Source organism: Sinohyriopsis cumingii, chromosome 9 (assembly GCF_028554795.1).
Source record: "Sinohyriopsis cumingii isolate HCF-2022 chromosome 9, ASM2855479v2, whole genome shotgun sequence".
Classification (NCBI taxonomy): domain Eukaryota; kingdom Metazoa; phylum Mollusca; class Bivalvia; order Unionida; family Unionidae; genus Sinohyriopsis; species Sinohyriopsis cumingii.
In genome coordinates, this window is record NC_142969.1 from 54,780,910 (window position 1) to 54,798,157 (window position 17,248).

Consider the following 17,248-nt stretch of genomic DNA (forward strand, 5'->3'; position numbering starts at 1 on the left):
CCGCAGATGTCATTGTAACACATAACGGAGTTACTAGTAATCCGCAGATGTCATTGTATCATATAGAAATTTTAAATTATGTATGTGATTTTGCACTGGGTTGTATGTGTGGCATGTTTTACGCTGCTGGCTCTCAAATACATCTGCTTTGGTTGATTCTTATTGAGATTAATTTTCATAACTGTCAGGCAAAACTGCGTTAGGGTGAATAAGTTTTTTTAAATCAATTTTCCAAACATCTAACTTCTGCTCTAAACAATTGCTGAGCTACAACTCGATTTATTAAATATTATGTAAGATGCCCCCATTTCATATAAATGAGTATAACACACACTTGCACTGAATATACAAGACTCCACTGAAATTAATTTTGGGGGTGGGGTGGGGCGGGGGATGGTGGTCCGGATATATAATCAACATAGAGACAATCGATTCTGTATTTGGTGTCGGGCTAATACTATTGTACAAAAGAAATGCAGGTCTCTTTTGTAATAAAATGTAATAAAAATGTAATAAAAATGATCATGAAACACATACATAGTGTCCTTTTTGTAGCGAGTCTGGCAAGATGTTGACACTCCAGTCGGTGCTACACATAAACACAAGTGAAACTTTTTTTAATTGAAAATGAAAATCTATGTAAGAGGCAGTCAACCAAACTTAATGGAAATATACAAGTTATTTAAACAACATTGCTATGCAGTAGATTGAGGAGAAAAAAAAGTAATTTTCTGCAGATATATTCAAAGTTAGATCTTACAGAAGATATGATCATGTCGCCATTTAATAAAACAAGAGACAGTTCGTAAAAAATAAAGACGGACTTCATGTGGATATCTTCGAGAAAATTAAAATAGATCGTATATATTGATTGCAATTTTTTAAATTTAAAACCAATGCTTCAAAAATTTTGTTTTGCAGCAACTAACAATTCATTTCTGATACTTGGCAAGTCCTTGGATTATTTTACCATTGTAAAACAGAATTTCATGTATGTGAAGGAGAATTTTAATGGCCGTTCATCGAAAAGCCTCAGTTTTCGTCCATATTGATAAATACATTTAATAAACAGATGGATGAAATTTTGATTCATGGTAGTGTTCTGTAGTAATAACTGTTAAACATATTTAACGTCATTTTAATACAGGTTCTTTCTCCTAAAAGCTGGTCTAATAGAATCATTATACCCGTTCTTAAAAATGGATCAATTAATGGGGCCGACAGCTGTGAAGGCACCACTCTATTAAGTGCATTAGGTAGATTTTCACACCTATTCTAAACAATAGACATGTGGAGTTGGCAGAGAATTATTAGGTTTATATACAAGCTGTGTCTGGTTTCAAAGAAAATAAGTCCGTTGTGGATAACTTCTTTAACCTGCATGACTTAACTGCTATTGTCTAAATCCAGGTGAAATTCTATATTGCACAATTTGATGGTCTTACTAATGTTTTTGATTGTGTTTTAAGAGATATATTATGGTGCAAACCTTTGAAATTAGTGATTTTTTTAATATTATACATTCTAATACAAAGTGTAATATTACTTTGATGAACTGATGTGTTACAGGAATACACCAAGGAACATGTCTATCACTGCTTTTATTGGCTATGTTTATTAATTACTTTAAATAGGTATTTCCACAAAATGAAATTGCAGGGAGAGATGAATTACATTGAAATTGTCCTTGATTTCATATATAATTTTCTTTGATACGAGTCTTAAGATAATTGCTTGAATTTATTTGTCTTAAATTATATATGAATCATGTATGCTATGAATTTATTGTTATTATTAGGTTTGTGTGATGCTTTATGCCAATTAATTGTTAGTTAGCAGTAGTGTATCTAAACTTGGAAGTGAATTTTGTTTGATCTCTTTGTTGGCTATGATGTGAAATTTCTGAATCGAAGAATAAGTTGTAGTAACATTGGAGCAGCAATGTGCCGAAATAAAAGAGGGTTTACAAAATGATTTGGATACTCTTGGCAACTATTGTAATAATGACACCAAAAAGTTAATACAAACAATACAAAAGTAATGGTATTTTGAAGGGGCGGAAGGATTCAAGATAATGATACATTTTTTTTAAAGATTTTGAGCTAAGATGTCAACAAATTTTTCTTTCTTTCTTTCTTGGCATTTAATGATGCACAGCAAACACTTGCCCCTAAAGCATGTTTCTATGCATAAATGCTTGCATACATTTGGTAACATACATCCCAAAATGGTATGTAAAATGTTTGATATTCATGTTGTCCCAAATTTGAATTATGGTGTCGTATGGAAATGTCTACCAGTAAATACTGTCGAGAGAGAACAATTTGTAAGTAAGTAAGTCATCTACCCAAAATGATATTATTTATAGTGAATTGGTCATAATATATCTTGAAATAGGTACTATGGTAATTTGAAGTACTGGACAAAAGTTATTTGTGTTAATAATATGAAACATATTTTTATTGTCTTTAGTTATCCTGTGCAGAAGAAATTTTTGGTTCAATACTGTAATAAATTTGGATTATGCGCATTTGGTTTTAGTGCCCCATTACAAGGAATTCTTATATTTTTGTGATTACTTGCTTGATTATTGGAACTCGGCCCAGAAGAAATATTCCTTAACCTGAAAAAATTAGCCAATTACTAGGAACAAACGTTATGGAGTGAAGTGTAAGTGAGTTTCCATGATGCCATGGTTTACAATTGGTGAATTCAGGTCAGAGCCATACAAGTGTCCCTATTAAAATCTAGGGGTATACATTGGTTGTATTACTCCAGGTGCAGTATTTATGATAGAAGACTGGTAAATTACACAATGGAATAAACAAGAAGGGACTGTTCCATCGTCGGCAAATACCGTTTATATCATCATGGTGGCAAATGTGATTCAGTTTTACAGGTGAAATGTGGCTCATAACCATGGTTTGACTGACCTAAGGTGGCATAGTAAAATAGTTCCCTGTGTATGGGAAAGTTGTATAGCTTTACAGCGTGAAATGCTGATGGTAAGGAAAGTTGATGAGAAATCATGCAAGTATACGGTTAATATACAATTGGAAAGTTGTGAGATCTGTGGTCTTGTATTGATTGTAGTAAAATTATTTATAGAATGGACACTTTGAGTTTTCTAATTTACGAAAGTTGTATGGAAGTCTTTGGAACTGGGGACTTCAGCATATCCATATTATCAGAAATCTGCAATTTTACCTACAAAGCATTTATCTACGTTGGCTTGATTCAATGAAAACCAGGCAGTATAACCCCTAACATGATTTTAAAGTTATAGTGAATTTTTAATAATGGTATATATTGTTGAATGATGTAAATTTCTGAAAATTAAAGTTAAGAATGATATTGTATTTACCAAAAAATATCCCTTTTTCAAGTGCATATTAGTCTTTCCTCTATCGAGTTATGTAGATGCAGATCGTTAATGTTGTATCGACCCTTTCCATTTTGAGACAGTGTCATAAACTCAGTTTTCAAGACAATGCAGTGACATTATGGGCATATTTGTTTACACTGATCAACACTGAGTTATACCCAAGGGTACCCGCAGAATTATTTTTGACGGACGGTGGAAAACATGTAGTGGTCAGTTATTAAGTTTTATTGATGTAGGTCAAAACACGTTTAGCGGTGAAATCCCCCAAAGCCCCTATACGCTGGCACTCTTGGTCATAAAGATAGAACAATTTGTTGAAAATCCATCCAACAATTATCAGTTGTAAAATGAAACAAAGACACATACCATGAAAAAACTCCATTTCACTGATTCTCTTCTTTCCCATCCGCAAGTCCTCATAAAAATTCTTAATAACTATTCTGATGGGGCAAACAAACTTTTCACAATAATAGGCACCTAGTCTGCTACTCAACATGTGCTAGCAACGTGACTCAGAGTGGATAACTGCATCAGTAACACTTTTTAGAATAATGTAGGGTGTTATAACATGGAGCTGCCTTTACTGATGTTCGGAGGTGTTGTTATTATAATTTGTGCATATTTATCAGGACATACTTTTACAATATATTTTATAATTAAATGAATGTTTAACAATTTTTTCTTATTAATACCAGAGTGTTAAGATTTTCAAAGCAATTTTACTTTAACAGTAAAATTTGAATCATCTTTAAAGAGAATCTTTATATTAAACTTCTTTTGACCCGTATCATTTTCCTCATTTGTGGATAATGGTATGAATGAAAATACATTAACAAAAGACCTTCTCTTGCAATTGTATGTCTTTTGTCCCTGATTATTTGGCACTGAGAAATGAGTTATGAAGTACCAAAACAGTACATTCAAGGATTTATATTAAGCATGTCTGCTTCGCCTTTTAATGCAAAAAAGTCATTAGCTAAATCAAATATTTTTTTGCTTACAAGTAAACAATTTTATTGTATCACCATCATCATTTATTTTATCACAATCATTTATCCTAATTTGATTCTTTTAGCTTTTGAAACCAAATCTCTTCTAAAACACAAACTATGATAAATATAAGAAAAATTTTAAGAATATTTTTTTCTTCTTCCTATAAACAAGCATTTTTCTATGTGCTATACAGTCGACTCTGGTTAACTGTAAAGCCTCGGGCCCATCACAAGACTGTGCAGTTAAACGGAGTGTGCAGTTAACTGAAGTACGGTACAGTAAAGCTTTAAATCAGCATGACACGAATACAAGTGAAGAATAGCGTATAAAGATGATTAGAATCCACTCTTTCAACGTTTACTTAAATGAAACAAGAGTCTACAATGAACAGCACTAACGTCATATTGTTAAATCAAACACAACGAAATTTACGATTTCCGAAAGAAATCGGCAATCGATGTCTGCACACAAGTTTTACTAATAAGTTGGTGAATTGCCGACTCTATTTTGTAAAACGGTTCAAACAGCTCACATTCTCTCTGTTCCATGAATCTGCGTAAATTCTGGAGTGATTGAATATATAGCGACTTTAGATGAAACCTGGTCATTTACTGCGTCGTTGTCATCACTTCTTTCGTCATTTTCTTCTTGTTTTGTCTCTGTAAGAGCTGCAATGATGGTTGAGTCGATTTCACCTTCTGTCTGAAGACCGTCATCTATTGCAACATATTGTTCAAATTCTTCTACATTCATGCCGTGTGGCGTTTCGAATGGGGTTTCGCCGATACAGGTGGGGTCATCAAGTGACTCGTCATCAGAAGGCACCGAAAAACTGGCCCGCCTATAGCAGTTTGCTACGGTTGACTATGTTTCATTGCTCCAGGCATTTCTAATCATATGAAGTGCATCTAAAACTGTCAGCTTCCTTGTCTGGTTGGACGCTTTTTCTTCGGGAGATGATCCATCAATGACAGCAGTTTTCGAACAACAAGCGATCTATAGAACTTCTTGAAATTCGCTATAATTCCTTGATCCATTGGCTGAATCAGAGAAGTTGTGCTCGGAGGAAGGAAAACAATCTTAACATTTGACAGTTTGATGCCGTCGCCGTGAGCTGCACAGTTGTCGCACAGCATAATGATGCTTCTCTTTTGCAAACGCATTTAATTGTCAACGCGCTTCAACCATCTCTTCCAAATTTCTGTCGTCATCCAGGCGTTTTTGTTTGCCTCGTACTGTACTGGCAGCTTTTTCAAATTCTTAAAACATCGAGGGGATTTGCTTTTGCCAATCACCAAGGCATCCAGTTTTTCGCTACCATCCATATTGCATGCAAGCAAAATTGTCAAACGATCTTTGGCAATCTTACATCCCGGTGCTTCTGCTCCTTTGAAAGACAAAGTCCTATCAGGTAACGCCCGCCAGTACAACCCAGTTTCATCGGCACTGAAGATGTCTTTTGGTTGGTAGTCTTTAAGGATTTCGGGTAGAACATCAATTACCCATCGTTCAGCTCCAAAGTCGTCTGCATCCTGTTTTTCGCCGTGTTGTCGTTTAAATTGAATTCTGTTGCGCATTTTCCATCTTTCCAGCCATCCATTTGTTGGTTTGAAATCATGCAAACCCGAGCCATTTGCCAATTGATTAGCTTTTTCAAGCAACAGTGGTTCACTTATCGGAATCTGTCGACTGCGAGCTTGAGCAAACCATTGTAACAGTGCTTCTTCAACTTCTTCGGACTTGCCACCTCGTTTGCGCTTCTGAGAAGGATTGCTGTCATTTTGCCAGTCTTCAATGATCTTCTCCTTGTTCTTGAGGATTCGCAAAATCACACTTCACACTGTGACTAACACCGAACTCAAGTGCAACAGAGGCCTGACTTCTGTTCTCAATGCATTTTATGACCTCAAACCTCTGAGCTAACGTCAGGGATTTACACTTGCGACTAGTCATTTTAACTGTAAAATAAACGCTCATAAATTCAAGGTTGAACTTCCGATGATTACCCCCTGGTTCAAAGCTCGGCTTAGAGTAAGGTTTCCCATGCTGTAATATGATTGTTCCCACGCTATTGCTCCCTGGTGGAAGGGAAGTATACATGTATCTACCACCTATGGCGTCCTTTACATGTCAATCATTTACAAAGTCACATTTACCGGCTTAATTGTCGGCTTATTTGAAGAGCTACAGCAGTGGACTGGCAATAACTGATCCTGACTATACATTGTGCAGTTAACCGGAGTAAAATTGTAATGAATAATGTACCAAGGGAAGAACATTTATCGTGCTATTATCCGGAGTGTGCATTTAAGTGAAGTGCAGTTCTCCGAAGTTTGTTCCCATTGAAAAGCATTGGGAAAAAACGGGACCGGCGTGACTACGTGCAGTTATCCGGAGTGTGCAGTTAACCGATGTGCAGTTAAGTGGAGTCGACTGTAATTGTTGCTCTGCAATATATCTTTTTACTGCATCATGAATACAATGGTGTCACAGTCAGATGTAGTCTCCTGTGAAATGCATCAAAACAAGTCTGACAAAAGGTCATCTGGTTAAAATCGTGGCAAGAAGAGTATGAGGAAATATACAGTTTTCATTTGATATGCTTGTTTTGGTAAAATAGACCAATATCTCAAAAGAAATCACTATGAAAGAGGTAGATTTCTGAAAAGATGAAGTAAGTGCTTAGTCAAAACCAAAGACTCCACAATATATGCATTTCTGGATTTTTATGTTGTGTGCCACCATCCAATTCTATCTATATTGTACTGTTCATTTTGTACTTTTTGCGACCAATTTTCTTTTTTGTGATTAATATCACATATTAGATATAATGAACACAGACACAATCTCATTTATTCATTTGGGCAAAAGCAGAGTGATCCAAATTTTCTTTATTATAATTGATTTTACCTTTTTTATTAACACAAATTTTATATGTTTGAAGTTCTTGTAGCAATATGCCAACATGTTAAATTTCACAGTACAGAAACGGTTCTGAGTACTGTATATACTCGCATATAAGCTGAATAATTAAGGAAAAAATAATGGCCTGGAAGAAGGGGGGCGGCTTATCCACGGGCCAATGTGTAAACTTAACAGTTTTTACGTCTTTTTGTTGACTACTGTAATGGCTATAAATATTGGGACACGAAGTAATAATTTGTTCCACGTCCTAAGATATAAACATGTAAATAAAATTGTAACTTTCAGTGACCCAACAATTATTAAACTGTTATAAAGTACTATGATTGATTTTGTTATTATTTTGCATGTGCATATTTTCTGATTTATCCAACAAGAAGTTAAAGGTAAATACAGACTTCATAATTTGCAGGCCAATGGAGTTTACCAGGGAGACCACGCTGAACTATAATGTACAGTACTTACACAGTTCAAAGTGTGCATAGCGTCACTTAAATCCTTACTTATTCCCAAATATAGATGCAGATTTTGCTTTATTCATTGTTTCGACCAAACTGCATTATTCCAGAAAACATTTCAGCTAGTCCTTAATAGCTGTTTCATTTATGCTGAATCATGTGCTCACGAGTTACTCATTTTCAATGATATAAGCGATCCTATAAATTGAGTTAATATTTTTAAAAAGGTATGCTTGTTTATTTGTACAAGGCACATAACCATCATAATTTACATGTTCACGAAGAGCGGTAATAATAAAGGCTAAAATTCTGAGAGATCAACTAAGAACAACAACTATTTTAGTTTTGTGTTTTAGCTGAACAAACATAACTTTCCACACGATGGGAAGCTTGATGTCGCAGTGTTTCCTATGTTGATAGTCGGTGAACTTGTCTTTCGTTTTGTGACAGCAGTACAGGCTACTTAATCATAAAAACCCTGAAACTGGCTTGTGATAAGAGAGAATTTTGACTGGTAACTATACCAGTTTAACTTTGGTATATACGGTATAAAAATGCCAGGTGTTCACTCGTGCAAGTTTTTTTTTGTGAGAATGGAGCTATAGCATATGGAGTTACAACATTCGTAGTGATCATTCTTTTTGTTCTGGTTTATTTTTTTATTTCTGTATTATAGTAGAGGTAACAATAATCATTAATTTACGTAAATAATGTTTAAACTTGACATTCTATTTAGTGAAGAAGCGAATGCTTTATACTAAAATAATTATTTCACTATAACAATAATTCACAGGTGATACAACAGAACAAATAGGACTTTTATTGTTTGGAAGAAATGAAAATTGAAGACATAATGTAATAATCAGGAGTTCTCTAAAAAAATTGGAAGATATTATGAACTCGGGAGGTAGGCGTGGAGTGACCCTAAAAATCGGGAGGTTTTTTTTCCCCTCCAGGCGTGAAAGTTGACAGGTATGTTGTACAGTTGCTTACATCAAAGCAAACTACAACTCAGTTTTTACAGTAAAAGCATAATTTTCGAAGCATTATTTCCAAAACTTTATAAGAAAATAGAAAATTAAATAAATTACTTTTCAAACCATTTCTTTTTAATAATCATGCACGCCAACATCAAGATAAGGATACATGTAATTTTTTCAATACAAGTTTGCCTAAATAAATGCATTTAGAACTTACCTTGTGCATCTTGAGATGCCTCGGAGTTGTAAGTCGGCTTGTACGCGGGTCATGCACTTTTTAGTGTTTATACCTGTTCAGTTTGGGGGTCGGCTTATACATGAACTGGCGTATACATGAGTATATACGGTAATCTTATATTAGCAAACATTCCTGATATTTCATATTGTATACATTCTTGAAATATTGATCAGTATTGATGCAGACTGTTGGCCAAGAGTCCATACTTTCTCGAAATACCATTACAGACTATTGTGCTGAAGTTAGGAATTGTGCATCTGAGAGTTGAATTTTTAGATCCGCAGTCAACATGATAATAATGTAGTCTTACACCGTTATTCTGATGTTACAAAAACAAGAGCAGAGAGGGGAAGTAAATCTTGTATATTTAAGCCTAAGAGGTCTTAAACACATGCAAATTATGCACTGCACTTTTTATTGTCCAAATTCCCCATTTATTTGCACCGTAAGATCAAGTCATATAGATTATGTCACATTATCACAAAGTGACATCTCATGAAGGCCTATCATGTAACAAAATCATTAAGTAATGCAAAGCATTTTCAGGGATGTAATATAATAACATCTTAAAACTCATCTCTGTTTCATATTTGATTTGCTAAACTGGTAGAAAAAAACCATATGCAACTCAGTAAGCACAGGTCATGGAATCTAATCTGTTCAATGCATTTACTAAATTTCTTAAGAAATGAACATTGACCATTTTTATGTAATCTTTTCCTTTTTACCAATCAGGTGACCTTCACAATCTTGTAGCTCATAGCAATGAGGTCATTCGAAAGTGAAATGGATTGTACTGACTCATAGCAAATTGAACTGAATTGAACTGAATCAATGTACTTCTGTATATAACATATTTTGCCAAAAGCGGTTCCATATCAACTTGCAGTGGCATTCAGTCAAAAATGATATAATAATCTCCTATACCAACGATTATAAGTGACCTTTCCAGGATGGCTTATGTACATTCTTCCTACATGCCCGAATCAGTTTTTGTTTGAAATGATCAAGGCTTACCTAATGGCAAGATTATAATTTATATAATATTCATATAAAGAAATATTTATTGAAAACAAATTATTCTGTGGATCATTCACAAGAAACAATGAAAACGCCATAAGACAAACTGATATAATCAATTGAAAAAAGTTGCACAAAGCAAGTTTTATCTTATCTCATTGTATTTCATATCATTTAAACATGTGTTATAAGCATACATGATGAATTCTAATACTATATAATTAGCTTGTGCCATTACTTGAAATGCTATTATCATTAGTTTGTGTCTTGTAAGAATTAAATTGCCCCGGTGGCCTAAGTGGTTAGAGCATCCGCCTCAGATATACATTAGATATGATGTATATCGTATCAGTGAAAGCTTAAACTGGTAAACAACCATGGCCAACTAACTGTGGTGAGATGAGGTAACAGGATGGAAAAAAAATATTATTACGAGCAAAGAATATTTCTTAAAAGTTAATTCTCAGTTTATGTTACTGTACTCATCACAGCAATATGAAAGCATTTCAAGAACCCAATTCTTCCTTTAGAACAAAGTCCGCCATTTCAGAGATGACTTTCCAGGCAAACTGGATGTCCTCTGATGTAGTCTGGGAGGCGCAGATGGCAAAACGAAGAAAGTATGTGTCCTTTGTCTGGGATGGCACTATGTGTATCCTACGGTCTTCATTTATTGCCTTCAGCAGTCTCTTGTTTGCTTCATCAGATCTCTGAGATAACAATATAGTATATAATTAATATAATGAATACATATTCAGCATGTATGTGTAGATGAAATATATAATATAATGGATTTTGGTACCTTGGCATAACAAAGCACAGACAAACCTTACCTTTCACCACCATGGTACTATCTGTATAATTTGGTTACTGTTTAGCAGTCTTCCATTCATCTCAACAGAACCAATACTGGGAACAAGATGATTAGGAATTTCCGAAATTATAATTTATTTCTCTGAATACTAGCAGCATGACGCTTGTGACCCAAGTTATTACTCAATAACATAACTGTAACTGAAAACATGAAATTCACCTGAACATACATGCATCTGATCAACAACATATATGAACATAGGCTGAATAACATAACTGAAAATATAAAATGTACACATCATGGCCGCCCACATAAGAAAAACATTTATGTTTGAAAATTTCATTCCAAATTGTATAGTGCGAATTATAGATGTAGCTGAAACAATAAAAGAATATGTCAATCCAAAGGTATAAGATCCTTCTTAAAATTACATGATTGGTAAAGGATTAGGAATTTCTGGAATTAGGCAAATCAGCTAAATGTCATCAAATAATTCAAATCTGTTTGTACACTGTCATCAACAGAGTGTTAAAAAAACTCTCTGGCCTTTGTCATCCACGTAACAGTGGCACGGATTAGTACAAGAAAGGTAGAAAAACTGGAGAAGTCTTCTGAAAAAACTGAATGGATAAGTGTGTAAAATGCAATTAGAATGATATTCAGCATAAAGAACAAAACCTATGTGAAACACATGAAATGACAAATTGTGAAACTGATCTCGAGTTTTGATGGTTGATTTAGTCACAAATTTCCCGTAAATGATGTGCAAGCAATATTTCATTAAGGAAAAAGGACGTAGCCTAAATGCAAATTAAGATGCATAAAAGTTAAACAAGTACTCAATACAAATGCACATCCCATGAAAATGAACTAAACTATCTACTGCACCTGAAACAAATGATTTCTGTCAAATTACCTCTTTCACTTCAATGAGCTTAAGATTGATTCTCGAGTATTTATGATTGCCAGAAAACAGTCTCTCAAAGACTTTAGGACATTTTGTCTGACTTGATTTGTCATTTTCAGGAGGACTCTACAGAAGAAGTCATCATTTTATCAGAAATGATTATCTACCTAATTCCTCAGTTGGTTTTGGCAAATTTTGCATCACAATCTGTCTTCGTCATCAGACTGAATGAACAGATCCAAAGTGCATATTAGGACATTAGAACACATGGATTCTTTCTGCAAAATTTGTTTTCACAGTATAATTGATATTAATGGAATCTTAAGAAGATATTAAAGGGCTAAAGAAACACTGATATAGCTCTAAACGACATCCTTGGATTAGTCTTTAAGCCACAATGGCAACTATGTGGAAAATAGTTGTGTCTTACTCCTCTTCTAATGTGTAGTATCAATCTTTTTTTTGGTATTTTTTATCACGATGAAATTCCTGTAATACATAGACCGGTCTAAACAAGTGCATGAGACAATTAAGGCATCTGAGACAGGAAACTATGTATTGAATACATTGAATTGTTCACAAATGTACAAAAGATCATGAATACAATCAGGTAAATACGTTGAACAATGAACATTACTCCGTTAAGACAAATGCAAATAATAATGTGCCATGTGTAACAAACCTTCAATCTAAAGCAAACCAGCCCCAAGGTCACTTCAGAAAACAACTCAAATCTTTCATCAGACAGCACCAGGTCCTTGAATTCATGTGCAAGTCTCACATCCTGTCAAACAGATTGTGCAAAATTTAACTTTGGGCCAAAGGACAAAGTCAGTACATGTGAATAGATTGTATTAATTGACTATTACTATATAGACATGATAACTGAGTATCTCTTATGCTTGTTTGAACAATAATTCCAATATAAGTTTAAAGAAAACAAACATTCCATTTTACTTGGATCAACTGTAACATTAATGACGGTATTTGAGCTCGAAGTACAAGATCTAGGCATAATTTGGCTAAGTCACTAATCATGCAGCAAACTGAAACTATTAATGTAGAATCCTTCAAATGGAATACTTTCTTTGAGTTTTCAATGTCTGGTTGGCAACAGTTTCTAGCAAAAGAATAAAGGATAGCAATTTTTGGGCATATATAAGTTTTAGCTCTGCTATGTGAAAACTAGAATAACTAAAAAAGAAAAAGCACAATTCTCGTCAATCCAGCACGTGGTAAATATTTGATTTTCTACAAAGCAGCTTTGACTAGGCACTAACCTTTTTGATGCATTCCTGTAAGCCTTTCTGCCCAAAGAGACGCAAAACAAACCAAAGTTTCAGTGATCGAAACCTTCTTCCAAATGGTATATTCCAGTGCTGAAAAGAAAAACAGCATGTAAAATGTAAGAAAGAACAACATCAATGAAACAAACGTTAGAAAGCAACAGCAAATGATTTTTTTAACTTAAAAATTTCAAGAATATTAGGTGGGTACAAATACAGCTGTGCTTTAAGGATATACTGGATGAAATAAAATTAACATACCTCTGTGACTATACATGTCCATCAGATAAATTTAATTATTACATTGAATAACTCATTCTGTTAAATAATTTCTAAGACAGTTGTCCTTTGTCAGATACAACACCCACTCTTTTCTTCTGTAAAATATTTCAGAAATAATAATTTGTTACACTTGTATACTTTAAGCTGCATTAAAAGGCTATCAGTCAACATAGGTAGGAATATCTTGGCTACTTTAGACGTAATAATATAAACATGAACTCTGAGATAATATAATTATCTATACACAGACTTAATATTTGGCAAACAGCCCAACAGTCCTGGTGGGAATGTAAGCAAGGGGCCCATCGGCCCTGGTGGGAATGTTGGCAAGTACCACTTAGTCATGTGGGGAATTTATCGATGGCTGATAATAATACTGTGGTAATAGGTTTAGGATTAGGAACAGTCAAAAGACATCGAGTAAATGAGATTACAGTTAGCTAGAAGAGAACACTGTGCATGATGGATCTACATGCAGTGTAACTAATAAATGCCCTACCAGAATGTGTGAAGTTTATGTAGAAGGATAAGTTAACTTTGTACCGAGGATGGATATTACGAGTTACAGACAAGGAGTCAACTGTCCATGCTGAAGAAGTGTGTTTTAGAAGTGCTGCATACAACTTCGGGGTTGTGATGGGTAGGTGGTATTGCTTGAAAATATACTACATTGGTGGAAGTATAAATGACAGCTTACCCTGTAATCTGGCATGACTTGACCCTGATTTTCATGCTTACCTTGTAATGTGGCATGACTTGACCCTGATTTTCATGCTTACCCTGTAATGTGGCATGACTTGACCCTGATTTTCATGCTTACCCTGTAATCTGGCATGACTTGACCCTGATTTTCATGCTTGAGATATATAGGATCAACTCTGAAAGCATCACTTATTAGTGTGCTATCCTTTACCCTGTAAACAAAAACATAGCATGTAATTACCACTGTGATACTACTGATGTAAAAAAAAGAAGAGAAAAGGCCTTTAACAAGGGCAAAGTATTCCATACAAACAATTTGATTGTTAAGAATATTCATGTAAGTTTCAACATAACTCAGAAAAAGTTATTACAGGTTAGGCTCAATTGCTGACATGATTAATTTCATGCCCAACTGTATGCTCACTTTATGAAAGTATTGCTTTATTTTTCTAACACTAATAAATTGGTAAATTTTAAACCAAAACTTAGTACATAATATCAATAATTTTAAACACAAATGGAACATTCTAAGATAATTAGGTACAAAAAAGCCCATTCAGCAAAGAATTTTCCTTGGTTTAAAAGTCAAAATAACATCTGTAAAAAATCTTTCCTAAAAAGCCAATATTAAAGCCCCACCAGTGAAAACATGCAAATAAAGAAATTTTTCTAGAACTTCGACAATACTTGCCCTTTTATAATACCTTAGGAGCAATACCACTACCTCACAAATCCAGCCCTCCCCGCTAATATTTTTAGCTACCTATTGTTGTCTAGCCACATATGTGGCTGTCAGACAAATTGATCTCCCCTTGATACAGGAATTGGCACCAAATCCAGGGTGCTCCTCAGTTCATACTGGAGCAGAATGTACACTCTTCTAACAGGATGTACCTGTACAGCGGCTGGAAGTGTGTATCCATATTATGATCAGGAAATTATTATCAAAGAAACATATTTTACACGAAAAATTTGTTTCTTTTGAAAAAATTACCTAATCATAGCAACGTATGAGTGCACTTACCCTCTAACATCTCTGATTCCAAAGATGCTCCAAAAGCAATATGGGTGGAGCCTTACCTTGGAGAGACCATCCATGTTCCCCTAAGGTATAAGAAGCAGCTTCTAGATAGAAAACCTGACTGGTTCAAAACGGTGCCTTACTTTGCCAGGTTATCACCTATGAAAAATTACCAGCACCTTTGAGCGTGTGAAATTAAACTTTGACAGAAGATCAGAGAGGTTTTCATTTTGTCCTCTTTCATGACAATGTAGAGATTGTGGATTGGTGGTCTTTATCTCTTAAAAGTACCAAAGTAAGAAGTTTGCCATTTTAAGTATTTATATCTTATGCAGAGAAGTGTGATCATGCCGACACTCCACCTCCCCTCATACGATTCTAAGTTAGAGAGCTCCTTGCTCTTTGTGAGAACTGTTTCTTCTTGAGGTCTTGATTAATATGATTAGAAATGCTTGAGCAGATGAGGATATATATATATATTCCTTGGCAGTTTGATTTATCAAGTAATTTTTCCATGATTTTTCTCATTTGATAAGAGTAAGCAGGATGACGTGAGACTTGAGTTTCTTGTTTTTGGAGCACCTTTGGAATCAGAGATGTTAGATGGTAAGTGCACTCATCAAAACCGCTCCATTCTATGGAAAGAGCATTAACTGCCCAGGCCTTTGGATCTGGGACTGGTAAGACAAAGGTTGGGAGTTTTGCATTCCACTTTATCACAAAAGGATCCACCAGTGGTCGATCCCAGCAGGTACATATATGACTGAAATTAGAGGGAGGAAGCGACTGTCCTGGATGTATTAGTTGATTTTTTCGGGACAGCAAGTTGACATATTCATTTAAATTGCTCAGAATATGACAAATGTGTATGTGGATTTCTTATTTATGCCACCACCTTAGAAAATCCTAAATAAGGATGCAGAGCTATGGGGATCTGGTTATACCCCCCTCCAAATTGTCGGACAGAATGAGAACGTCCTTTCCATGTTGCTTCTTCTGTCACCAATGAAATGCTTACAGTATGGTTTACATCTTCAGAATATCAGTATGCAATAGAATATCCAGAGTGGGCCACTCTCCTGCTTGACAGATGGAAGAAGATGTGCACCCCACCCCGCAATGCTCGCATCTGAAGAAACTGTCAAATGCAGAGGTTGTACCTGCAAGGGAACACCTGACGTAAGCCAAGTGAGGCTCTCCCACTTTCTGAAATGGGACTACATATCCATGGAGACTAGAATTGTTTGTTACAAGTGTTTAGGCCTCCATTGGGACAACAATATTATTTGTTATGGACTTATATATTGGTAACCTAGGACAATGAGATCCACTGCTGTGTTGAGTAAATCAAGTAGGAGAAAAAATTCTGGGGCTGAGAGACTGTTCAGTGTAAGAATCAAACACACTACTGAACTGATTTTCAATGCATGTTCCTGACAGAGAGGCACTCTCTGTTTTGATGTGTTTTAAACTCCATAAGTGGCTGAAATGTCGAGTCGGTAATATATCAGATGTTTACTTGATGAGAAGGAATCCAAGGGTGAGGATGATTGTAACAAGGGATTTCATGTCTTGATTCAAAATTGAACTTATCAGTTATTTTGAAGAATGTCATCCAGGTAGTTGGTTGACATGACACTGATATGGTCCTGAAGTGAACCATTACTTTGTCCATAATACAAGTGAAGACCCAAGGACTGATGATGAGTCCAAAACCATGTGCCCTGAACTGGTAAAATGTCTGACAAAGGTGAACCGCAGGAACATCCTGGAAGATTTGTAAATTGGGACATGTATATATGCATCATGCAAATTTACATTGATAGCATTGTCTCCCACTTTAAATGGCATTTATAACCTGCCTTGGTAAACCATGGTGCACGGATGAAATGATCGAGAGCACTTAGGTCTATGACTGGTTGAAGACTCCAGTTGGTCTATGGGACCAGGAACAGTCATGCATGAAAATACAGTGATTTCCTGTATCTGAAGAAAGCGAGGATAATGGAGATGGGGCAATGAGTGTGATAATGAGGCCATTTATAATGACTTGCTGAGCAGCAGAGGGGGCGAACAGACCAACCTATTTTTAAAAAATAACGCTTCCACGGAATAATAAATAAAATAAACCCTTATTTCGATAAAATAATCCTTATTTACTAAAAATAAAGATCCGCTGACGGGTTCACTTCGTCGAACCACAATTGAAAAAAGTTAAATGGTTGTGAAAAATTCGGCGA

General features: G+C 35.1%; 1 protein-coding gene across 3 annotated transcripts in view; it reads right to left on the reverse strand.

Annotated features, from left to right (window-relative positions):
- Positions 1-9,552: 9,552 nt before the first annotated feature.
- LOC149791847 (aromatic-L-amino-acid decarboxylase-like) overlaps positions 9,553-17,248 on the reverse strand; it is a 56,450-nt gene continuing 48,754 nt past the window's right edge. For all 3 annotated transcript variants that reach the window (XM_089970352.1, XM_089970354.1, XM_089970353.1), the window contains 4 exons: positions 14,106-14,199; positions 12,998-13,096; positions 12,400-12,501; positions 9,553-10,706 (listed from right to left, as the gene is read on the reverse strand). In XM_089970352.1, the coding sequence (XP_089826478.1) occupies positions 10,503-10,706; positions 12,400-12,501; positions 12,998-13,096; positions 14,106-14,199 (499 nt within the window). In that variant the 3' untranslated portion in view covers positions 9,553-10,502. The remainder of the gene's footprint in view (positions 10,707-12,399; positions 12,502-12,997; positions 13,097-14,105; positions 14,200-17,248) is intronic.